This window comes from Populus nigra, chromosome 17 (genome assembly GCF_951802175.1).
Source record: "Populus nigra chromosome 17, ddPopNigr1.1, whole genome shotgun sequence".
In the NCBI taxonomy this organism is placed as follows: Eukaryota; Viridiplantae; Streptophyta; class Magnoliopsida; order Malpighiales; family Salicaceae; genus Populus; species Populus nigra.
In genome coordinates, this window is record NC_084868.1 from 9,211,222 (window position 1) to 9,238,731 (window position 27,510).

Consider the following 27,510-nt stretch of genomic DNA (forward strand, 5'->3'; position numbering starts at 1 on the left):
TTTAAGCCACATGGCTAGAAAGTTAGGTTTTGGATCCTTTAACCTAAAAAAGTTGTTTGGATTTAAGCCACAGAAGATGACATCATCATATAATTTGTTTTCATTTGAAAACACCTAAAAAACCCAATTAAATCTATTTTTAACCTCAAATACCATAAATCAATTCAAAAACAAAAAATAATAGGTTGATTCAAAAAGATCTTCCCATGTTTGGATTTGTTTCTTATGGTAAGATGAAAGTTTCAAACTACCCACATGGAACTCCACTTTTTAAGACAAACTCATTGATAAAAAAATTGTTTTATTGTTGAAATGTGATCGATTGAATATTTTTTCTCTCTTTTTTTTTTCTTTTCAAGGAAATTTCTCTCTAATCTCTAAACACACAAGTGTCAAAGAACAAATAAAATGAAGTTTAGGTCCTAAACTTAAAATTCACAAATAGTTCAAATATGTAGAAATGTGAGACTTTAGGTAATACACTGTAGTTTTTAACAATAAATATGAAATGCCTTTTCTTCTTCTTTTGGGTTAGTTTTTGTCCTTATTCTTTCAATTTTTTCCCAACAATAAATTAAGATTCTTTTTATAAAACTGATGTTTGATTCACATATCAAACACTACAACATTTAACAGTTTTACCGACGGACATTATCCATCGGTAAAAATTTTACTGACTAATCACCGACAGAATACATCTATCGAAATAATGTTCATTGGTAATTCCATGTTCTATTGCTAATTCAGTTTGTAAAAAACAAATAAAAATAGATGGTTTTACTAACAAAAAATACGTGAAAAAAAACATTCCCGCTGGAAATATACCAACAGATTCATTCCACCTGTAGTTCCATCGGTAAAATTAACGACGAAATAAAGATTTCGGTGATTGTGGCATATGTAGTACATATTTTGCAACTCTCTATGAAATACCGACGAACTCATTCTGTTTATAGAGACATCGGTGATTGTGATATATGTAGTAAATATTTTGTAACTCTCTGTAAAATACCAACGGCATAATGTTGTCCACAAATCCGTCGGTGATGGTTTAAAAATATTTTTAAAAAATAAAATTGTGTAGAATAAATAATATAAAATTGCATAGAATAATAGTAAAAAAAACCAATTAAGCAAATAAAATTGTATAAAATATTAAAAATAAAATTACATAATATTCATCCAAATACTCATTACAATTTTAGAGTGTTTCCGGGAGCTGGAGGTGGAGGAGGAGGCTGGTTGTTTCCGGGACCAAACGATCAAAAAGAAGGCGCACATGTACCACTCATCTATGATCTTATGTCCATAACAATCTAGCAGAGTTGTTCATAATCCGTCGAAAGTTGCTTATATTGCTGGGTAAGATAAGTCGTGTGTTATTTCAAGGACATGATCTCCTCATACTGGGTGTTCGATACTGATTGGGAGCTCTAAACGGTTGAGACACTATGGGTTGCCTGCAAGTTATTGGTCGTAGTGTTGGAGAGTCCGTACACCCAATTTTTATCGGGTCCACCAAATGATCTTGCCTCCATCCATAAATCCAAATCGAAATCCGGGTGAGTCGAAGGATCGTCCTCGTATCTCTTCCTCAACCACTTATTATATGTCTCCTGAAAATTAAAAAAGAAATCATCATATTCAGTTCAAGAAAATAATAACATACGAAATAAAATGGTTAAATGAACATACCACGAAGTGCTGAGCGCGGGTCGATGAACTATTGCACCCCTTTTGGCGGTCTTCACTCCACACGTCTCCACAAACAGCTCCATTAGGCTCGGCTGACGTCCAAGAGACGTAGCCTGTAAGTAAAAAAAATGTTGCATGTTAAATATATTTATAAATAACAACAAATTAATTAACGATAGATTTCATTAAAATTAATATTACCATTTGTTTCGTATACGCAATGAACGGAACGGAGCCGCTGGTGTGCGTGGTCAACAAACCATGAATTTGCTAGTTCCAATTGTCGATATTAGACTGTGAGCGTCGTGTGAACCGTTTAGACATCACGTGCTAGATATATTACGGCCATATATCCTCCAGGATGTATGACGACCTGAAATCTTTCCAAACCGCCACATCATTCCAACATTGCAGACCGATATCTCTGGCGTATTTTTTTGGCTTTTTTTGCGCTTCATACAAAAAATCGCGCAGCCTACTTCTATAATAACAAACTAGATTTTAAAACATAATTTTTTTAAAAAAAAAATATCGTATTATTTTCGATGTTACCTAGTTGTCGCGTAATTCTTCCACACCCTTTCTCGCAACATTGTCATGCACACTATCCCACTCGAATTTTTGCTATGTATAATTAATTTATTTAAAATAAAACTAATAATTTATTAAAAATAAATAAAATTAAAAGTTAACACCAACCTCAAATCTTCAAAACCATACATCGATATTAGGTCTCTAATCAGGATATCTGGAAACCTGACTCCATTGAAATAATAGAATCTTCATCAATGATTTAAACACCAATGTTATATCTCGGGCGGCCTCAATGTTTGTGAACCTTAAGATAAATAAAATTAATGAAATATAAATTAATTGTTCACAAATTATGTTATAAGTAAAAAAAACTAAAATAAACTTACATTGAAAGGTCGTCTTTCCATTATGCCTCGTACTTGTAGGTGAATTGACCTCGCTGTGAAAGCACACCGCCTCTGCGCTGTGAAACTGCACTGGAAGAGGCAGCATCGTGAGTCAGCGTTGGTGCCTTTTCTTGATCGGCACCTAAGGACAAGTCATCTTCGCTGCTAGAAGAACTAGTTACAACCATATGCTGACGATGTGCTGTTGATTTCATTCTACATGTCTAAACAAATTGAACGAGTAATTACATAATCAAATTTGATAATTTAAAACAATTCGGCAACACCTCCCCTATATTGGAAATACCTAAATTTTTCAAACCTGTAAATATTGACAATATATATTCACAAACCAGTTAATTTTATTTTATTTATACCCAAAATTTCATATTTTTCAATTTCATCTCATTTTCAAAATGATAATAAAATGTTTCTAACCGTAAAATAAAGAAAAAAATCATATATATAATCAATAATTTACTATGATTTGTGCAGTCATCCCATAATGGTTCATCAGAATCTTTCAACAGATCAAAAAACATGGCCGCATCTGCAGTAGGTTCTTCTTCTATAATTATTGAATATTGACTGATATTACCTTGATTCATTCTCGTTGCATTCATAACCATATTCTTGTAAGGATTACTGTTGTCATTCACAATTCCATGTACGTTACTAGCACTAGAAGTTAACTCAACCATCATTTCTACCATGCTCTCATTACGAACAATTAGTTCTCCATGTGCATACCAACACCGGAAATCCTCTATGAACCCCTTGTGTAGAAAATGCATCGTTACAATATCTGGATGCAGATACTTTTTTATTTTTACACTTTATAGACACTTAATACCACCTTCATAAAATTTCTCGGAATAGATACTACAAAATTAATAAAACCTTGAACCTCATTACAATAATCCATCCTCCGCAATTCTTGTGATGAATCTCAATACATCCATGAACGACCATTCATGATTTCTATCAAACCTCTATCAAATAATGATGACAATATGTATTAATTAACTACGTTAAGTAAATAAATTTGCAAAAATATTGGTTTAACTCAAGATTATCTAACAAACTAATTAAAACTTCTCTTAAATATTCATTATTAATTATCAACGTCCATACAAATTTATACACATAAATTTATGGAAATTACAACTTTGCAAATTGATAAAAATTAAAATAGACCCATTAAACAAACTATTATTTATTTCATCATAACACATCTAATTCGGTAATTCGACATAAGTTTCCACAATTTACAAACAAATATAATTTTATAAAATCTAAAACAAACCTTAACAAGCACAAAATTATACATTCATACTACAAGTTTGTTTAAAAAAAACAATAAAACATGTACATATACTAACAAAATACATATACTAAAAAAATTAAATAATAATAAAATTGACATTTTAATGTTAAAATTAAAAAAGATATATTTACTTACAAAAAATGACAAAATCTACAATAAATCAAAACATGGATGTTGTGATTACAAAGGTTAAAGAAGGATGATATGTGTTGAGAAGATGGGGATAGTTTAGGGGGGTGAGTGTTTGCAGTTGGGGGGTGGGGCAGTTTCTTTAGATGCAGGGGTAGGGGAAGAAGAAGGAGAAATAGGGGAGGGAAAAGGAGAGTCGGCAGCGTGATGATATATTAACTTTTATTGATGGAATCATCGATAAAAATATTTTGTTGGTGATTACATCAACGATTTTTTCGGTGAAGAGGTCATGTCACTGTACAAAGATCCCGGTTTGATTCCTTCGGTAATTCTGTCAGTAAAATCGTCCACAAAAACTTCCATGTCATCAACCTGTTTTTTTTTCTCCAAAATTCTAAATAGTCCCTCGGTAATTCTGTCGGTATATACCAACAGAATTGTTTTGTCGGTAAATACCGACAGCATTACCAAGGGATTTACATCTATTGACAAATATCACCGTAAATTTCTGACAGAAAATTATGTTGGTAAATCTGTTGGTTTTAGTTGAATTTCTAGCAACAACACACTCCAAAAGACCTTGTAAGTGCAATATAATGCAAATAAAAATGAATTAGAGCATATAAATTGATATAAACATCAAGGGCAACGATGAAATAGCAACAACAATAAAAAAAAATCAAGGAACAACAAAAATCTTAAAATTTTAATAACAAATAAACTCACAAGTTTTCCCTCGTGCATAGTTAGGGACAACAGGTTTCCATTCTGTGGTTAATTCCATCTGTTCAAAAACAATAGTACTGCATCGTCAGGGGGAGTGTTAAGTGGAAATCCAAAAAAAAAAGTATTATTTTATTTTTAGCTCTTTCATTCTAATTTTACACTTATTTTTCTGACTCCAATGCCATTGATTTTTTAATGATTTTTTTCCATTAAAATATACATAATAAAAAAACCATATTTATTCAATTCAAAATACTATTTTATATTCGCATCTCCCCGTGGAGATGCTCTAATAGTTTTGAGTGTATAATAAAAAGGGATAATTTTGTATTGTTGTAAAATTGGCGGTTACGTGCGAACTCGAATACAGATAAAACCTACAACTTTTTCTTTCTTTGACCACCGAACGCTTCCGTAGAATGTACTAATCAAAATTCCCCATGAAAATATGACCAGTAAGAGAGACGACCAATCCCCACGCTCTCTCTCTCCCACTCTCTCTTAAATTGTTTTCAATAATTTAGCTCGGCGCTTTCTCTTACCAATCCACAGACAAAAATTTGTCATTTCCATATTTGATCATTTATCATCAATCTCTCCGTTTTGCAGCCCCCTAGCTAGCTAATCTTCACTAATAATTAATCTGTTTCTTTACACACACACAAACATATACTTTACTTTTGGTGGCACTTTCAGTATCATTTCATGGATGATATTGAAGTTCCAAGATTTTTTATCTGCCCAATCTATCTCCAAATCATGAAAGACCCAGTTACAACCATAACTGGCATCACATATGATCGAGAAAGCATCGAGCGTTGGCTATTCACTAGTGAAAACACTACATGTCCAGTCACCAAACAGTCCTTGCCAAAGGACTCAGATTTAACCCCTAACCACACCTTACGCAGATTAATCCAAGCTTGGTGCACTGAGAATGCATCACATGGTGTTGATCGAATCCCCACCCCTAAGCCCTGCCTTGACAAAGCCTATGTCCTTAAACTCATAAAAAACCTTTCCCATCATAAGCTGCAAATCGAAGCTCTTACACAAATGGAAGTACTTGCAGCGGGGAATGAAAGGAACAGGAAGTGCATGGTTGATGCTGGCTTGCCCAAGGCCTTGTTAGTGTTCATCGTATCGTGTTTCGAGAATGGTCAAGTTTCTGGTATTCAAGAAGCTCTCTGTATATTACGATTAATTAAAATTCCCCGAAGTGAATCGAGTGTGTTTCTTTGTGAAAATGGTAAGATTATCGAATCCTTGACGTGGGTTTTAGGGTGCAAAATGGATAATTATGCCACTGTTAAATCCCATGCAGTTTCAGTGTTGAGAATACTCCTTGAAGATGCGAGTTCTAGTGTGCTAAAGAGGCTCAAACCTGAATTCTTTGAGAGGATTGTTGGTGTTTTGAGAGAGAAAATCACCCAGCAAGGTATTAAAGATGCCTTGGAAGTGCTGTTAGATGCTTGCCCTTGGGCAGGAAATCGGAAAATGATGGTTGAATCAGGTGCAGTTTTTGAGCTCATAGAGCTTGAATTGGGATCTCCTGAAAGGAGAACCACAGAGCTCAATTTGGGTGTATTGTTTCATTTATGTTGTTGTGCTGAGGGAAGAGCACAATTCCTAAGTCATGGAGGCAGCATTGCTGTGGTTGCAAAGAGAATCTTAAGGGTGTCCCCAGAAGTCAATGATCGGGCCATTCTGATCCTTTCATTGATATGTAAATTCTCAGGAACAAGCATGGTGATCCAAGAAATGGTGGATGTTAAAGCTGTCCCAAAGCTGTGTATGTTGCTTCAAGCTGATTGTGCACCATATTTGAAGGACAAAGCTAGGGAAATCCTTAGATCACATTTCGATGAGTGGAAGAACTTTCCTTGCATTTTTTCTTCCCTCTCAAGTCTCGAGTCTTGAGTACAAGGTATCTAGGTGATTTCGAGTTCTGCATAGCCTTCTCCTTCCAATCCATTTCTTATTATTAATTAGTATAGCAACACAAATGCGAATCCCATTAATGAAAATGCTAGAACATAGCTACGGGACCATATTTAGTATGCAAGAAAACTTAATTTCCATGTGATGCACACAGGCACAGCTTCCAAGTGATTTTTCTTATTTTTTACTTGATGGTTTTCAAGGGGTTTAAAGACACATACATAATCTCTATACATAAGCGATGGCAATAGCCTCGGTATACGCGCTTTGAAGGGAGGCAAGACTAAAAAATCTCTGTAACTTTTCTTTTAGTTATGATATCATCAATTTTTGAAAAAACAATTGATCAGCCTATTATAGAAAAAATATTTTTTAAAAATAAAATAAAATATATATTCTAATTCACAACGATAAAATAAAATAGAGTAAAAGGTAATCTAAAAAATTGATCATATTCAACATAAGTTAGACAAACTTATAATTTCAGTAATTAAAACTGAATTAACTTGGGATATTCTATAACATCAAGATGATGATATTAGAATAATTAGATAAAAAATTATAATTGTTTTTTTCAAGTAGAACAGTTGGCATGATGCATTTAATCCAAAAAAACATCCAATAACAGGCACTAAATTACACATCCAAACATAAAACAGATGAATGCATTTCAAGATGCTCATATATAATTAATATCGACAGGTTGGAAATAATTACTTCTCCTCCAGTACCATTTTGTTTGTCATCATTCAATATTCAACTATATAGTAGAATTTAATTTATTATTTTGTGTTCTAAAACTTATATCTGTCTTTTGAAAAGGGTATGCTTATATATATATATGGAAATAATTGGGAAAATCTTTTTATTTTCAAGTGTTTCGTTTAGAAAATGAACACGGCATTAGACAGATAAAGGAGGTAGAATGTGTTTTTTTCTCTGAAAACAGAATAGTTCTGTCTTATTTCATGAATCTGTCGTACCGAATAGGATAGGCAAACAAAGGTAAACTAGACTTCTCTACTGAGTCGACGCTAGATTCACCCGGCTAACTGATTTAGGAAAAAGTCATTTTATAATTGTCTCAACATCCAAGTCACCTCATCAATTATTTTTATTAAAATAATTTTATTTTAATTTTAAAAAAATTAAAGTCAACTAAACAATATCAACTCAATAATATGTTTTTTTAGTTCAACTTAAAACTTAGATTTAAATTAAATTTCAAATTGTGTTTGACAATTCATTAAAAGAAGTTAGGTTTAATAATTATAATCCTTAAAATATTTACTTGTTGGGTTAAAAAGTAAAAAAATAGATAAATTAATCAGGTATTGAATTTTTTTTAATAATAACGAGTTTAAGATCAAACTACTAAAAACTTATATAATTATTAATTTTAAATTTATATAATTAATTAAGATATTTACAACCTCCACATTCACAAAGTGAAAATATATTGCCTTCTAATTCCTGCAGGGTGGCTTGGTGCAGTTTGTCATGGTTTAGGCGGGGACTTCCATTACTACTTGGATAGAAGCAAATGAAGTATATCAACAGCCGACATGTCGATCCACAATCGTCTTGTCTAATTATGTAATTTTTTTCCTTACTTTTCTCATTTTGTTGCGGGAATGAAGAAAATTTTGAGTTCAATATATAATTTTCAACCCGAAATCAGAATATTCAAAGTAAATTGTTTAAAATAAAGATAAAGATGGAAAAAAAGTAGTCAACACCAAATTTTATAATAACTAGAAATTTTAACTAATTTCCAGATAATTTTTTTATAAAAAGCTGGTTATATTAAAAAAAATATTTACTCTCTCTAAAATTTCATATCTAAAATAAAATATATTGTTACTTATTTTATGATAAAATATCTATTGTGCTTTTATTAAAAATTTGCCTAAACTAGTATAAATACATGTTTGATAAAGAAGTAATAAGATCTAAAATAGTCAATAATCTTCACATTTTAAATTATCAGTGTTGGATTTCTATTTTATTTACTTTCAATATTATTTTGTAAAATTGAATTTTTTAATTTTTTATTTAATAAAAAATTGTAATGGCTACTTAGCAAGAGGACATATATACGATGATGTATTAAAATTGAGGTATTTGGGTGTTTTCCTACGTACAGCTATACTATATTAATGTATTTTGAGAGTTTTTATAAATAGCAAATTTTGTTTTTTTTTTTTTTTTTTTGTTGTTGTACGTGGGATGTTCTGCGGTCCAATAATTAATGGCATGGTGGAGTACTAAAGTGAAATAATTATCATAATTTTAGTAAACAACACTGAATCCATGTTGATTTCTAATAGAAAAAATATCTAGCAATGAGTGACATACTTCTTTCAGTTAATAATTAATTGTTCCATGGATCGTTTGTGACCTCTTTCTATGCATATATGTTTTTCTTTTTACCAAAATAAAAGACAAATGGTTAATGTTTTTATTTTATTTAACATGAGATAAATAAAATATAAATTAACTATCATTCTTATATATATATATATATATCACACTCACTGCTCCGCTATTATAATAATAATTTTTTTATTTATTTTTATATAATAGGCTCCACTATTATAATAATTATTATCACAGCAGAAGATGGTCCACCACCGCGTTCACACGTAACATCCAGAGTTGGATATCGAATATATATTTCCTAGATTAAAAGTTTGTAATAAATCGAATCATGATCAGATGAATCCCCTCCTTCCTCAGGGTCGGAGTCAAACAGCAAGTGGAGCCTATCAATGTTGAATCTTCAAATTTTGAAGAGAGCACCTGCAGAAATATTTTGAATTTTTCCAAATATATTAATTAATCTCTTATTTGTCAATGCGGTACTTTTTCTATCCCAGTGATTTTAATAATATATTTATTTAAAACAATCAAATTGATATTCAAAATTCTGAAAAAAATAATTTTATATATATTTCAAGTGCAAGAATATTTTAAAAAAATATCATACATTATAATATAAAACACGCACTAAATAAAAATATATTTTTAAATTCATTCAAGAATAAAGAATGAAATATGTAAATATTTGGCTGATGATTCTTAATTTTTGATAGAGAAATTACTTGTCAGAAAATTTTTAACCATGCATTATTTATATGGGCATTGATAATTAATGCGTGATTTTACATTGAATCATTGAAATTAAATGAATGAACGTATATGAATAATTTTTAATTGTACTATATTGAAATTAGGCATACATACAAAAATAATGTACATTAATTTCGATATATGCAATGATTAATATATAGCAGGAAAACACAAGATATGCAATATAATCATATCTTATAATCAAAAACTTCTCCAAAAGAATAACCATTACTGATTTCATGCTCATCTCTTTTACAAGCACGGTTGAAAGAATATATTTACTAACTACTCTTAAGCTCTTTTGGAGCTCTGGAAATTCAAGGTAAAGAGCGAATAAGATATTATATAGATTAAGATGGTATTTAATTAGGAAGTCGATTTTATGTTAGTAGGAGCTTTATGCAACTTACACACATGAGCGCGCGCATATATATATATAAAGAAAAAAAAATGTGATTGAATTATATTCTTTTCTTTATTAATTAATAAAATTTCGCTAACTAGGGTATTCAACTAGAAATACATTCTTCACAAATTAAATGTTTTCATAGGATTATTGTTTATATATATATATATATAGACACACACACACACTTTGTGGAATATTAGCCCCAGTTTTGTGAAGAAAGAGAGTATATATCTTATGATAACATGTTGTATTTCTTTCTTTCTTTCTATTTTAAATTGGATTTCTGTTTCTTTATTAAAATTTTCTCCACCGATCGCATTATATGTCCGGAAGACCACAATTTTGTTTGGTGTCGTCGAGATTCGAGTGTCCCATTGTCAGCCACCTGTATCCATTCATAATCCTTGAACGCTGTACGTATAATCAAGTATGGGTGGGTAAGGTGCGTATACTTGTACAAAGTCAGACCGAGAAATGTAAGGTATCAAAGATTGATCGTTATGGTGCTCCACCCATAGACCAATAAATAGTTTGATAAGGCAAGTCAAAACTCAAGAAGAGCTAGCTCGAATGCAGCTGGAAAAATATATATTAAAGGCTTATATAATTAATATGATTGATTTACGAGTAGAAGCGTGGAGTGAAGAAGATGTATATGGCCAGCAGGCTGTAAGCACCCACCGTGTCCTAAATTTGTCGGCACCTATTCAAATATTCATGCAATACAACACTTAAGAAACACGAGGTAGACGGAGAAAAATGATGCAAGAATTAAACAGATGAAAGTTCTAGAGCGAAAAAGTCAAAACTCAAAAGCGAGTACTGGCATGCATTTTTCTCTTTTCATTTATCCTTTACCACATGCATCTGTCCAGAGGTAGCCGCAATCACCTTCATAGACTAATTAAAGTAGAGCTTGCCCTTCTTGAGCCTTTCAATGCTCGGAAAAGTCCTAAGCAAATTGCCTCTCTCTCAATGCCTGTATTTTACGTGTTTTGACTTTCTAAATTTTGAACATCTCCCATTAATTATTCAACGCTTCACGTATATAACCCGAACCCAATACCATCTCCTCTCTCCAAATCAAACCAATTCACACAACTCCTCAAAACCTACTCTCAAACCAAATTTCTCTAAAGCCTTCAATTCTTGGCTAGCTACTTTCATCTACTCGTCTACGTACTAACATCTACTTTTGTTTCTCATCTAGGATTTCCTCCAAAACCACTTTCTTCATCTTCTTGAACTTAATTTAGTGGTTCTTAGTGTTATATATTTTTAGATCTTCTTGGTTTATTTTGTGTAAAATGGAAGATATTGAAGTCCCTTCATTTTTTCTCTGCCCCATTTCTCTCCAAATCATGAAAGACCCGGTTATAGTCCCAACTGGGATAACTTATGATCGTGAGAGCATTGAGAAATGGCTGTTTTCAAGCAAGAATGATACCTGTCCAGTCACAAAACAAGTGATATCAGGTTGTGAGGTGACACCAAACCATACTCTTAGGAGGTTGATTCAATCTTGGTGCACCCTCAATGCTTCATATGGTGTTGAAAGAATCCCAACTCCAAAGCCTCCAATTAGCAAAGCACAGGTTGCCAAGCTTCTCAATGATGCTAAATCGCCGGAGCAACAGGTTACGTGTCTAAGGAAGCTCCGTTCCTTCGCTAACGAGAATGAAACAAACAAAAGATGCATGGAGGCTGCAGGTGCTGTAGAGTTCTTGGTCTCAATGCTAAATAACTTCCATTCTTTATCATTTGAAGTAACTTCAGATGATGGGTTTGAGATCTCAAGACCAAGTGATGAGGCCTTGAGTATTCTCTACGGTCTACAAATATCAGAATCTGGCCTAAAGAATCTTGTTATGGGAAGAAATGGTGAATTCATTGAGACCTTAACGAAAGTTATGCAAGGTGGAAACTATGAGTCTAGAGCTTATGCGGTCTTCTTGTTGAAATCGATGCTTGAAGTTGCTGATACACTGAAACTCATCAGTTTGAAACATGAACTCTTCGACGAAATAGTCCAAGTTTTACGTGATCAAATATCTCACCAAGCATCAAAAGCTACATTGCAACTGCTAATAAGTCTTTGTCCATGGGGAAGAAACAGAATCAAAGCCATTGAAGCTAAGGCAGTCCCGGTTCTGATTGATCTTCTACTTGATTCACCAGAGAAAAGAACCTGCGAGATGGTGCTAATGGTGCTGGACCTGCTATGCCAGTGTGCAGAAGGAAGAGCTGAATTGTTAGGGCACGGTGCAGGCCTAGCTATTGTTTCAAAGAAGATACTTAGGGTTTCTCAGGTGGCAAGCGAGAGGGCTGTGAGGATCATCTTGTCTATCTCGAAGTACTCAATAACTACTAGTGTTCTTCAAGAGATGTTGCAGATTGGCATCGTGGCCAAGCTATGTTTGGTGCTTCAAGTGGATTGCGGAATCAAGATCAAAGACAAGGCAAGAGAGGTGCTTAAAATGCAAGCTAGAGTTTGGAAGAGTTCTCCTTGCATACCAGCAAATCTACTCTCTTCATATCCAGAATGAGAGGAAGTGAAAGAATCATGAATTACCTTTTTTTGGTTACTTTTGTCTTTTCTTGTGCATACACAATTCACTGATGTTATTAGAAATAGATATACAAACGGCACGAAACTGTGTCGTCCCCTAGTTAGTGCATGTTTTATTGCAAATTGGGTATTTCCATTTTGATGAAATTAATGATTATAAACAAACTTGAGATCTCTACAAGTCACCATGACCCACTAACTAGCTCCTTTTGTTGTTTGATTTAACTTTTTTTTTGCTAGCTCTCCTTTATTGCCTAATTAAACTTGAATCTATTAAAACAAATTTTGAAAAACTCCATCAAGAAATGATGGATCAACATTTCAAAACATTTATCTTCTTTTTTCTTTCTCGATGAACATCCATTCTGATTCCTGACAAGTTCACATTGTTTTATAGGACGATTAAAGTTGTAAACACGTATGATCGATGTTTCTGTTACTATGTATTGTGAAGGCAACAAAATTATAACCAGTGTGATTTCAGAAAGGGCTCAAGGCCGGCTTCCTTGTGAATTATAATAGCAGATTACGAAAGCTTTTAGTTCAATTGTTAGGTAAGACCTTAAATCTCCTCTTTGATGCAAGCTTTTGTTTCCTGTACTGCAAGTTTTGATCAATAATTAATGTTCAAACCTCTATCATTACGATTATTTGTAAACTGGTCATGTATTAGTTTGCTGTTGATTTTGGCATAATGAAGGAGATGATGATGATGATCCAATTAATTTAAGGGATAATTACCCAAAACTACTTGTTGAACAAATTTCTATCCAAAGACCCGTCAAAATATTGTTTTTTAATCTATATAAAACTCTAAAACAAAGTTTTTCATATTAAAATAATTCAGATATCTAACTTTAATTTCATACTATATATTGACCCATATATGTGGGATTTTTATTGTATGAAAGCCTTAATTTAAACTTTTCAAGAAACAAGAAATTTTTTAATGAATTTTGGATAAGAATTTTTAAGATTTTATACTTATAATACTCATATATGTATAAAATATTTAATATTTATAATCATTATGTGTGTGTGAGTGTGTGTGTGTGTAGTAGATATGTATGTTAATAAAATATAATTGATATCATAACATAATTTATTATTATTGACAATAAAATATTTAATATATAACCTCATAAAAGATTTCCTACTCAAAAGTTCAAATTCATCAAAATATATTTTGTATTTAAGAAATCCTAAAATAAATCTTTTCTCGGTACGAAAATCTAATTTGTTTTGGAATCTTATAGATATAAGAGTATCTTTTTTTAATGGTTTTTCCTGATAAAATATTTTATTACGAGAGAGCTTTGGAAATGATCTCTTGATTTAATTTCAAGGCATGCATTTATTTATTATGAACCGGCCATTTGTGGATTTATATGTATTTATTATTTAATGGCTGTATCTTTTAGATTTTGCTGTTGTTTATTATCTAAAAAGGAAATATCCCAGCCTAAATTGGAAGTGAACAGATGATCCAATTAATTTAATTTCAAATTATAGCATCTACTTATGAGTCAGCCCGGCATATTCTGCTATTAAATTCAATGCTAGCCACATTTACTATATGCTTTGTTTTATGAAGAGAGCGGAAATTGACGTGAGATAGAGACAAATATATCGGTAAGAACCACTAGAATTTGGGCAAGATAGCATTTTTTCAGACATGGGGTCCCATATCATGCATAATGCATTCAATTGGCTGCAGCCCATTCTTGAATTTGGACCCTTCCCATCTGGTGCTTGAGCAGTTTGACGTCAGTGATGATATATTATCCATAAATTTAGCCACGGGGTCAATGCTGGTTTAGTTGGTCTTACTAGATAGTTGACACGGGAAAAGTTGCCGGATAGATTAATTTTTCTTTTTTAATATAAAATAATGATAAGGCAATGCTTGTGTTTTTAAAAAATGGAGAAAAGAGTGAGATTTGTGTGATTAGTTCGAATGAATTTAATAATATAATTCAAAAAATATTAACAGCAAATAAAGCAAAAAAAAAAAAAACAATGACTTAATGCAAACAAAAAATTATGCTAATACCATGAAAATATATCTTTTCAATGTTTTTAAAAGGTCCCTGTGATCTTATTTGTTAACGAATGCAAATTCTCAACCAGCACAATATTAAAGGGTAAACTTGAAAAAAATCAATCTAAAAAAAATAAAAAATAAAATTGAAAAGAATGATAATCAAAATTGATATAAAAAAAATGAAATCAAATTACAAGGGATAAAATTGAAAAAAATTCAATCGAGAAAAGTATAAGAAAAAACAAATAACAATCAAACGAATGAGGATCATATTTTATATAAAAATAAAATGTCAAATGATTAAATTAAAAATCAAATAAATCAAATTTGATAGAATTAGAAGAATGAGACTGAATGTGATAAAATTAACAAAAACTATATTTTTTTGATTTTGAATTAACAATTTAATCTCGTTTAAAGGATCATTTTACCTCTCAAACAAACAAAGTTATAAGTAAGTTATAAGTTTTGTGTTCTCAAGAGTAAAATAATAATTTTATTGTGCTAATCCACGTTAAAATGAGAGAGAGTCTACAATAAAAATTAATAAATTTTAGTTTTTTTATTTAATTTAATTATAAAACAATAATAAATAGCAAGTAAGTTAGTAGTTCAAATGACCATAATTAAGTGATAAGGACTCAACTAAAAAAAATATTAATGATCCTACCACTTATATTTTTTAACCTAGTAAATATATAATCCATTAAAAACATGAGTTGGCAGACTTTTTCTCATATTTGGATTTTTAGTAACGGCCGCCATCCGTGAATCAGGTCTAAAAATGTATCTATAATATAAAAAATAAAATAAAATAAAACAGCAACGAGTACTTGGAGTCCAGCTCCTTGGCAAAAGCTAGGGAAAGCCATTTAATCCACTCTTTCGGTCTTTTTCTGAAGCAGAAGCGTCACCTGTCATGTCCTAAACAGTAACTTTTACTTGATAAAGTTAACGTTCCAGCGTTGAATAGGATTTATTTAAGGAATTATTAATTTATAAATGTTATAATTAAAACGACGTTTTAAATTATCTGTTATTGTGGAAATTTAGAAGTCAAAAGACGCTGAATGGCTTGCTATAACAAAAGCTCATGAAATGTGGATTTATTTTTTAAGTTTTATCTTTAAATCTGTTTGTAAATTATATGAACAAACAATATTTTTTTTTATTAATATAGATGTTTGGATCAGCTTGCACGTATCTCGACTAATCCTACATGCTCTGAAATTAATAAGCATGTAAACTTCCAATGACCATCATATTAGCAACCACAAGATTTGAATTCGAAATCATAAGGGGAGTAAACTTTTTAATTATAAGGTCTAATTATTATTAGACCACTTATTAAATATTTAAATAAATAATATTTTTATTTTAGTATCTCGTTTCTCATTATGGTTGAACTCTTTATTTTTTTATCATGTTTTGCGTAGTGTAAAAAGAATATATATAACTTTGTGGCTTAGAGAGGAGAGAAGCTTTAAATATTCTCGATGATTTATTTTAAACAGCTATGGTTATTGGGGTACTGGTTTTGCATTGTATTCGCTTTAAAATTCTCGTCAAAAGTAATTGGATTCGAGCTGTCCTGTTGATTTTGGTGGTGTGAGACACGCCGACGCTTGATCCATGGCGTTAAAATGTTGTTTCTAGTGTATGTGCACCCACAGCATTCACAGGAAACCCACCGTTAATTCATTAATTCCTCCTCAAATTCAACAGGTAGAATGAAATTGTCATCAAATTGTAATTGGTTAGTCTTACTTTCCGTTTAATTCTCCTATCTGTTCCTATTCTCTTTCCCTGAGGAGCCGTGGAGTGAGGGCTTAATCTGTTCATAATTAATTAATAAAATAAATATTTTGATGTTAATTTACATCCAGCCCGTCAAGAAATGAAATGGCCAACCTCATCTAACACCATATTAATTACACAACACCATAATAGATATATATATATAAAGTAAATTAATGATAGGTTTAAACCCTGAAGAAAAGTATTTGTCAAAACTTGTGGGAATATTATATCTCAAGTAATTCAGTGGTGCATGAAAATGTTCACGTCGCTACTTTTCTTACCACCATTAATTTCCATGGACATCTTGGGGCCTAGAACTTACAAGCAGCAACATCACCCTCCAGTCAAACCATGGTGCATACCTTGAGCTAGCACAAGGTAATCGAGGACACAGCCTTAGGCGACAATCATAACACATACTAGCTTGTCAGCACGACGACCTTTGCATACGCTAGACCTTAATCAACCAAGTCTCCTCTCATCTTTAAACACTTATACCATAGCTGCAGGTCATGTCTAGATCAAGTTGAAGGCACAAGCTACTTGATAGTTGTAGACGAATTCTATCCCACGCCACCCACAAACGGTAAATTTGACTACCATAACGCTAATATAATTTGTTAGAAAAAAATTCAAACATTTGATTTTATCAAACTGTGTGGCGCGTAGATCATTGATAAATCCTAGAAGAAGCATATGATTGTGGGAGTTACTTAATTTCTTGGATCATGTGATGCATTTGCAGGAACGGTGTTAAGAGGGAATAAAATTATATTGATTTTGCCTACCTAACCTTGAATGTGAATCGTGAATTAAATTAATACACTAAGAAGAAGTTTGATCGATCTGTAGTTGAATAATTGAAGTCTTCAAGATTCAAGCTAGCTAGCATGCTTATGAAGACCAACGTATATTTATGTGGTTTATAAAATTTGCACTGCCTGGTTGATGGATGAGGACCGTCAAGTTCCCCTTTAAAATCTTGGAGTTTTATTTTTGCTTCTTTTCTTTTAATGGAGGTAAAGGGTCAATCCAGAAATATTAAAGTTTAAGGAATAGGAAGATTGGTAATTAATTAACATAAATGGGGGGTCCATATATATATATATAAGGGTCAAACCCTCGAGGCTCTATCATGGGCCAAAGAAAGGCAATATATGCATCAATGTGGTTGTTTTAATCCGCCATTGAAACTACTAGAAATCAGAAAGAACAGTTGAAAGAGAAAATAATTTCTTAGTGAAAATAACTTAATTGTGAGGCAATCAATGGTTGATGCAGCATTAGATGAATGGCTTAATTTATTTTGGTTTATCTTGGTAGCCCTTGTGCTACTTTTACAAGTTACAACATGGTCGACTGGGTGCTGGTGTTGCTAGTCTTCGTGGCTATAACTAGCACCAATGCCCGCCATTACTTGAGGTTTTTCCACGGTTTACTTTTGGTGATGTGATCTAATATATATGAAGCATATGGGATATCAAAAAATTATCATTAGGACATCTGTTACTAATTATTTAAATTAATTTTCTATGTAAGTTAGGAATTAATATCCTAGATGAAATAGGATTTAGAATTCTTAGTCTGAGAGAGTGTATTCTATAATTTCTCTATATAAATACAAGGGTCTTGTATGCTAGAAAAAATGTGTGAGATCCAAATACTTGTGTGTATTTTATTTTTAATAATTGATATTAGAGCCTGGATTAATTAAGTGAAAAAACACAACAGCCCTTTTCTCTCTTAAAAATAAAAAAGCAATAGCTTTAGTTTCCTTAAAGCAGCATCCCTCAAATCATGAGCCCTTAATTAGTTTACACAGCAGACCCTTTGAGCGATTCCTTGTAGCTGGTTGAATCGCGTAATCAATCAACAATTGGTTCATTACAGGGCAGCAACAACAAACAAATTGAACTAACAACAAGTTTCTTCACATCAAAATTAGTTGCAAATATCACGTTTCAACTAGTTTTTTTTTAATTTATTAAGTTAGTGGCAGCAGCAAAAAGGAAGCATAAGTCGAGATGTTACTTTTAATGAAAATTGGATTTGAGAATGTCAACTAAAGAAGCTATCATACCCGGACATCGTGGCAACCTCTTAAAAATTAAATCTCGTGAAAAAAAAAACAGATATATGGCATCTTGTTGTTTTAGGAGAAAACATCTTGTTCGAGGAGTCGTTACCTAGTATTATGATCACTAGGAACCTTAACCAGTCAACAGAGATTCTATGACACAGGACTGGTTACGCAAAAGAAAAGATTCTATAACAAAGATTCTTTTGTCGTCTCCCCTGTTTTTTCCTCCTTTCTGCCTTTTTTTTCTCTGTTTTTCCTTTTTTTTTCTCTCCTTTTTCCTCCTTCTCTGCTCTGTCGATTGCTGGGTATTTATAGAGACCAATCTTCTTCTCCCCCAACCTAACATCTCTCCTCCTGATAAGCATGGCTGAGGGAGACGATTCCTGCTAGGACTCGGACGCGAAGTCCAATTCTTATCTTGCCGGGTTGTGATCATTATGAACATAAAGATTGCTCTTCTGTGTTTTGATAGGACTAGGATGCTGGGGTTTCACATTTTCCTTTCCTTCTTTGCAGGTGGGCTTTCGGTGCTTGAAGATGTTGACGAAGAACCGTGCCTGATTGAAACGGTGCTGTTTTGGGGTTGGAAATGGCTATTTCTAATCTGGTCCTTGAAGTTTCTGAATCCTTGCATTCAAATCCCTGGTCTTTTAATTTTAGATTTTAACCCCCTTATCATTAAATAAATAAATAAAGCAAAAAAGGTCCAAAATTGGGTTACAATAAAAGCAAAATCTTTGTCATTGCTAGTTGAAGTTTACAATGATGTGCCAATGATCGAAGTATCAAACTATATAACCTTCAACACCTATTTGTGCATAACCTTCTAGTCATCCACAACATCAACATTGTTTGCTTATACAATTGCAAGATTATGTTCTTGGGAATGACAATGAAAATTTTTATGATGATGATGTAATGCATTTTGCTTTATTTGTTAATTGTGATCATTTTCATACCAAGAAGCTTCCACTAATGCTTTTTAGGTTCGTGTAATGAATGAAAAAAATTCAGGCCATTAAAAAAAAATACTTGGGAACTTGTCACTCTTTCTTAAAATGAAAGGTCAATTGGAGTCAAGTGGGTGTACAAGACAAAGTACAAGCCTAATCGATTGGTGGATTGCTTTAAAACAAGACTGGTGGCAAAAAGCTACAAACAAAAACTAGTTATTGATTATTTTAAGGTTTTTCCTTTTATTGCTAGACTTGATACTATTCATATGATTATTTCTCTTGCTACATAAAATCATTGGTGTATTTATCAAATGGATATGGAATCTGCCTTTTTGAATGATATACTTGAGGAAAAGATTTATATTGAACAATCTCTAGGCTTTTATGAAGAGAGGGGAAAAGAATAAGGTCTATAAATTGAATAAGGCCTTGTATAGTTTGAAACAAGCTTCTAGAGCATACTATACTCGTATTGATTCTTATTTTCTTGAGAATGGCTTTCATAAATGTTCTTATGAGCACATTTTATATATCAAAACTACTTTAAGTGGAGATATTATTATTGTATGCTTATATATGGATGATTTAATTTTTACTAGTAACAATTTATGGTTGATGAAAAAGTTTAAAGAAGCCATGACTGCTCAGTTTGAGATGATAGACATGGGTTTAATATCTTACTTTCTTAGTATTAAGGTTACAAAAATAAAGGATGATATATTTATTTCACATAATAAGTATACTAGTGATGGGTTAAAAAAAATTCAAAATGGAATCTAGTAATCAAATTTTGACTCTAGTGGAAGAAAGATTGAATATTATGAAAGATGACAATGGTGGTTTGGTTAATTCAACCAATTTTAAAAGATTGGTGGGAAGATTGTGATATTTGATTGCTACTCAACCTGGCATTATGTATGGTTTTGGCATTGTTAGTAGATTTATGGAGACTCTACGTCAATCTCATTTACAAGCTGCAAAACATATTTTAAGATATGTCAAAGGTATGCAAAATGATGACATCTTTTATTCTTGTGCCAATAAAATGGAGCTTGTTGGATATACAGATAATGATTGGGCTGGTGACATTGAAAAAATAAAGACTACTTTAGGTTATGTTTTTCATTTTAGTTGTAGTGTGTTTTCCCTGCCATAAAAAAACAAATAGTTGCTCTTTTTATTGCTGAGACAGAGTATATTGTGGTTGGAAGTTATGTTACTCAAACTGTGTGGTTAAGAATAAAGCTTAGTGAGTTACAACATTGTCAAAACAAGTAAATAAAGTTATTTTATGACAATGAATATATTATTACATTAATAAAGAATCCAGTGTTTCATGGTCGAGGTAAACATATTAACATTAAAAACCATTACATTTTTTATTTGGTGAAAGATCAAGAAATAATGGTCGAGTTTTATTCATCTAAAGATCATGTTGCTAACATTTTCATAAAGACTCTTAAAATTGATTTGTTCTTGAAATTTAAAAAGATGATGGGCATGAAGAAATTTGAGAAACTTGGTTTAAGGGAGCGTTTTAATAATTATTTAAATCAAGTTTCCATGTAAGTTAGGAATTGGTATCCTAGATGAAATAAGATTTAGAATCCTTAGGAAACTAGTATTTATAATCCTTGTTGGATTAGGATAGTTTAAGTCTATTTTATAATTTGTCTATTTAAAATACAAGAGCCTTGTGTGCTAAAAAAAATATGTTAAGAGTTTAATATCAATCAATAAAGCTTGAGAGGTCCAAATACTTGTGTGTGTTTTTGTTTCTAACAACATCTAACAATTGAAACTAAGAATTTTTATTAAAAAATTATGTGATGTAGACAATATGTGGAATAAGATTTTTTAATCAAGTGGCCAATGACTTTTATTATAAAGCCAATTACTCATTAATTAAATAATGAGTAGAAAAAAGAAAGAAAATTCTTCAGGTAGCAATTTATAATTATAGTACTCAATTATGTTTTAAAACCATTTTCATAGTTTTGCTTTTTTTTCCTTAGCTACTCGATGATTGATTAATTCTAATCAAATTCTATGCCCGATCTGATAATGTAGGACTCAAAGAAACTCACAGACACCCCAATATTTGTAAGGATAAAAAAAAATGAAAAACAAATCTTCAAGGAACTAAGAATATTAGAAGGGGTTTAATTTTACAAAATTGTACTTTTTAATCACCATGTCACCCATGAAAACTTGTTTTTTTTTTCAAAATGACTCCTATTATATATATATATATATAAAAAAGCATGTTAGTATTGAAAGCTTGGCTGCTAAAATTAGATGGGATAAACAAGTATAAAGTAGTGTGCCAAGAATGGAGTACATGTTTAGTTATGTTAAAAAATGATGTGCTATCTTAATTTTTTAATTATGGATGTCTAATTTTTCTATGCATTCTAGCTCTATATTTCTTGATTAAAAAAATGATATGTTATCTTTAACAACTTAGGATTTCATTACCTACAAAGAAAGAAATTCAAAAATCACAGAGGAAAGCTTAATAAACAAAGAGTATCTTTCACTCAAAAATTAAATCAATGTAGTTTTTCATTAATAAAGCAATATTATTGATATGAATGAGAATCAATACTCGATTGTTATTTTATACCCTCTTGGTATGAACTCTTGAAATTAGTTAAAAGATGGTGTAAGGCTTGCAACCACTAGGTAGTTCAATAATAATAAAACACCACCACTAATTATTATCAACAACAATATATATCTAACACATCGAGTACTCGAATAAACATAAAAGGAAAAATCACCCTTAAAATTATGTCCTTTGGTCCAAATTGTGATTATCTTTTATAGTTTTAAAAATTACACTTTACATCTTGAATTTTATACACGCACTAATACTTAACATCCTTTTCAAAATAAGTAAAAAAATATATGATTATTTAAAGGATTGTCATTATAATCTATTTAATGACTAAGAAACCCCTCCTCGTACACACACACTCCTCTTCATCTTCTTCCTTTTGACAAAGGGACTGAAGCTTTGAGAATAAAGTTGCTGGGATAATGCTCATCCAATGATGGAGATTGCATAGGAAGGAAGATGTTGATACTAGATAATCACAGTTATAAATTGGCATTTAAATGATTAAAAGGAAACAATAATGCATCGATTAAGGAGGAAATGGTTAAGCCTTGATTATGTCAATATCGCAGGTTTAGTTGGATTCAAATTGGAATTCAAAACTTTAAATCTCAGATGGAATATTTATTTAGTTTAGAATTAGACACGGGCATTGATATAGAAAATTTAGAATGAGATTCATTCTTTAGGAAGCTCAACCACCTTGAATTGGTTACCAAATTTTTCTTTTGATTTTCTTTTTGTCTATCACCTTTCTATAATTAAATCATTTGCTTCCATAATAAAGCCTTGATTTAGTTCCTTTTACCTGGTTTTTTCTTATAGTAAGAAACCAAATTACCATTCCACATACATATTAACTCAATATTGTTGCAAATTTTGTATTAGAGATAACACTCCTATAATGGCAAATGGTACTCGCACATCTTAATTGTTGGTAACGATGGCCATGATGAAACATCTATAGGAGGAGAAACAACAAAATCAACTATCTCAACAACGGGTGTTGGAGAAGCTGGTTTAACAACTACAAAATATATCATATCAATAAAGGTTGATCAGTTTGCTAAGATTCCAAGGAAAAGACCAATGTAATATCTACCAAACACTCTATTGAAATTTGTTAACAGACATCATCGTAATAAGTTCAATAAAAAAGATCTTTTGGGTTAGGTAAATAAGGCTACTTTTAACTTTCATAACTCACCACCACACTAATGGATATTTATGGCAAGCTTTCACATGGAAGGGAAAGTTATAGCATGGTTTCAAAAGATGGAGAAGGTATGGGCATTAACTAGTTAGGAATCATTCATTAAGGCTTTATAGATTCAGTTTGGAATGATGACCTAATAAAAACATTTTTATGCAATCTTAAATAGACAACAATTATGGAGAATTATAAATCACAATTTGAATTATTATCTAACAAGGTAAGAGGTCTTTCAAATGGACATTGGTTGAGTTGTTTTTTTATGTGAATTGAAGAATGAAGTCAAGCTAAACATGAGAATACTTAACCATCAACTTTGGTAGTAGCCTATGAACTTGCTAGAATGCATGAGAAAAACTTGAGTGTGGTACGAAGGTGTATGAGGTTTAATGCAAGTTTTATATCGGGTAAATGGTCTTCAAAAGTACAAACTAAGGGGGATGTATGAAGACAGATGTAAGGGATTACATTCGATAGTGTAACACTTGTTTAAAGGGCTAAATTGAAAAACCAAACCACCAAGGTTGTTAAAAACCTTGCCAATACCAGCAAAACCTTAGTCATCCATTTCCATGGATTTTATTGAAAGGTTGCAACCTTCTGATAAGTATTCAATAATACTTACGGTGATTGACAGGTTAATAAAGTATGCTTACTTTATATCTATTACTCATCCTTACACAACTTCAAGGGTTACCCTAGTCTTTGCTCAAAATGTCATAGAGTTATTATATAGGCTTCCAGAAAATATAGTTTTGGATAGGGATTCTATCTTTACTAATAGATTCTGATAAGAATTGTTCAAAGTATAAGGGGTCGGCTCTAAACTAATGAGCATATTGAGGTTACCAAGAAAACCTTAGAGAATTACTTACGATGCTTCATAGGAGATAACCTTAAAACCTGATCACTATGGTCGAGTAGTGGTATAACACTAATTATCACGCGTCCCTAAAAACCACCCCATTTTAAGCACTATATGGTTATGAAACCCCAAGCCTAATCAATTATGTTCTTTGTCTCACACGTAATCAAGCTGTAGAAAAGCACCTAAAGAACAAAACAATCATTTTACACAACATTAAGGTCAACCTAGTTAAAGCACAAAATCAACAAAAAGAACAAGTTGATAAAAAAAACAATAAGCAAGAGTTTGAGGTAAGAGAATGGGCATACATGAAATTACAACTCTATCGCTAAATGAGTATATGACAACAAAGAAAGAAGAAGTTAGTTCATCAATATTATGGGCCATTCAAAGTATAGAAAAAAAAATTAAGAGTGTTGCTTATCATCTGAAGTTTCTTGAAAGGATCAAAGTGTATCCTACCTGTAATGTTTCATTACTAAAAAAAAGACTAAAACCTATAGAACCCGTGGCATCAAAGCTGCCACCATTTTGGGAAAGAGTTCCTAACCTATTACCCAAACATATCTTGAAGCAGAGGGAGAAAAAACTTGAAAGGGTGTCACAAAGAAGTTCCTAGTACAATACCAAAGGCAAACCAATGAGGATATAATATAGGTACATTAAAAGTGGATATATTCAACTCATCCCAACTTTGAGGTCAAGGATCTCAAAGAGGGAATGGAAGTAACAGTTAACATAATTAGCAGCAAACAAGGGACTGAAGCTTCGAGAATAAGGTTATTAGGATAATGCTCATCCAATGGTGGAGATTGTGTAAATGGGAAGATATTGACACATGTATCATCACAACTATGCACTAGTGTTTGGATAATTAAAAGAAAATGACAACACATCAATTAATAAGGGAATGATCAACCTTGACCATGTCAATACCATAGGTTTAGTTGGATTCAAATTGGAATTCAAGACCTTGAATCTTGGGTGAAACATCTAATTAGCTTAGAATTAGGCTAAGGCATGGTTATGGAAAATTTCATAATAAGATTTAGTCTTTAGGAGTCTCGACCACCTCTAATTGGTCACTAAATTTTTCTTTTGATTTTCTTTTTATTCATCACCTTTCTATAATTAAATCATTTGCTTTCATAATAAAACCTTGATTTAATTTCTTATACTTGGTGTTTTTATCATAATTAGTAGTCAAATTATCATTCCACATACACATTAACTCAAGATAATTGCAAATATACACACAACCATAACCTTAGAAATCTTAAGAAATTCAACCAATATAGCTCACACTTTCATGCCTAGTGCATCCAACATTTTAGCAAAAACACAGACACAAAAACAACTAAAAGTTTAAAACTCACTAATCATTATATTTGCAAGTTCCAGCTACCTTAACTATTAACAATCACCATGAAACTCAACTGGATTGTCGAATCCCACTCCACCAAATCCGTAAAAGATAATAGTCTAAATAACAAAGTAATTAAAACTTAACAACCTACATATACTTCCAATTCAAGAATTCAAAAACATGGAAGTTCAACTTCTCTATGTTACCATAAAATCCAAATAGGATTATGTAGGGTCAAATTGAGTTTACATCATTATGATTATCCTCTTTCTAATTGCTTATCAATGCCATGAAAACCATTACTTCACTCAACATACAAGTTGGATCATGGTAGATCTGTGGCTAGGGTTTGATGAGAGAGACATGTTAGGTTTTGATCAATTTAGGGTTTTGAAAATTTGCAAAGAGAAAGTTTTCCTCATGTGAAGCACACTATTAAAAAGAAAGGGTCAATAGCATCAGAAATTAGCAATGAAATATTTCATATGCAAATTTAGCAACAGATTAGCAACGAATTACATATATATTAATTTTTTAATATTAGCAATGGATTTAGCAACAAAAAATTAGTTGCTAAAAAATAAATTAATATATTAAAAATCAATAATGGATTATTCGTTGCTAATACAATGACCAATGACACAATTTACCATGTATATGCTAATAAAGAGAAAAAGAAGAACAAAATTTGACCTTTATATATATATATATATATATATATATATATATATATATATATATATATATATATATATTACATGTCAAAAATTAATTGGTACAGGTATGGGAGGAGGCAATTAATTACTCCAACTCAAAATCAAACAACTTTCATTCTCTACATAAAAAACCCTAACCCCATTGATTTATCCCTTTCTTCCTTTTCCAGAAACCCACCCCTCCTCTATCACTTTCTCTTAAATTATTGTCCAGGAACATGTAATTCCAAAACATCATTTTTCAATAACCCTACTTTTGCTTTCTTTAACTTCTTCTGTGTTGTGCTCTCAAGAACCCACTTGTAAAGAACGGTGGTGTGCTCCCACTTGTAAAGAACTGTGTTGTGGTGTGCTCTCATTTGCAAAGAACCATGTTGTGCTCCCAAGAATCCACTTGCAAACGGTATAACAAATTAAAACAGGTATAATTAGATACCCATATTTGAGAGATTTTATTTGTAATTTAGAGATAATGTATTTTATTTTATTAACTAATTTTATTGATGAGAATAATAATTTTGTTTGATTTTTTTGCAAATCATTTGTTAAATATGGCTTTTATCACATGCTAATATTTTTAATTATTAATGTAATGTATTTTATTTTAAATTTATTAATTGGGTGAGGTATAAAAAAAATATACAAAGAGAAGGGGGTTGAGATTTATGTTGAACAGAGCATGCAAAACAAAGCATGAAAAATATTGCAGAAAATAGCCTAACTATTGTTGCAAAACTATTGCTTTCTTTGCAGTAACTAATAAAAATGTTGCAAAACAGAGCATGCAAAAAGATGTAATCCTAACTAGTGGTATAAATTACTAGTTACAAAAACTAGAAAAGATTAGAGAGGGAGCTTTCTTTGCAGTAGCCTTCTTATCATTTGTGCAATTTCAACAATTTTTTAGTTATGGCACTCCTTGTATGTGTCACCATGCTTCTATTTAGGTGTCCATTTGTTGAGCTTCATCTTCATTCTTTTGCAAGAGCCTAGGAA

General features: G+C 31.6%; 2 protein-coding genes across 2 annotated transcripts; both read left to right on the forward strand.

The window, feature by feature from the left end:
- The first annotated feature begins 5,300 nt into the window (after positions 1-5,300).
- On the forward strand, positions 5,301-6,912 carry LOC133676544 (E3 ubiquitin-protein ligase PUB24-like). Its single transcript, XM_062098225.1, has one exon. The coding sequence runs from the start codon at positions 5,506-5,508 to the stop codon at positions 6,718-6,720; it is 1,215 nt and encodes a 404-aa protein (XP_061954209.1). The 5' UTR covers positions 5,301-5,505; the 3' UTR covers positions 6,721-6,912.
- Positions 6,913-11,344: 4,432 nt separating this feature from the next.
- On the forward strand, positions 11,345-13,032 carry LOC133677120 (E3 ubiquitin-protein ligase PUB22-like). Its single transcript, XM_062098952.1, has one exon. It carries the CDS (start codon positions 11,590-11,592, stop codon positions 12,826-12,828), a length of 1,239 nt encoding a protein of 412 aa, XP_061954936.1. The 5' UTR covers positions 11,345-11,589; the 3' UTR covers positions 12,829-13,032.
- The last annotated feature ends 14,478 nt before the right edge of the window (positions 13,033-27,510 follow it).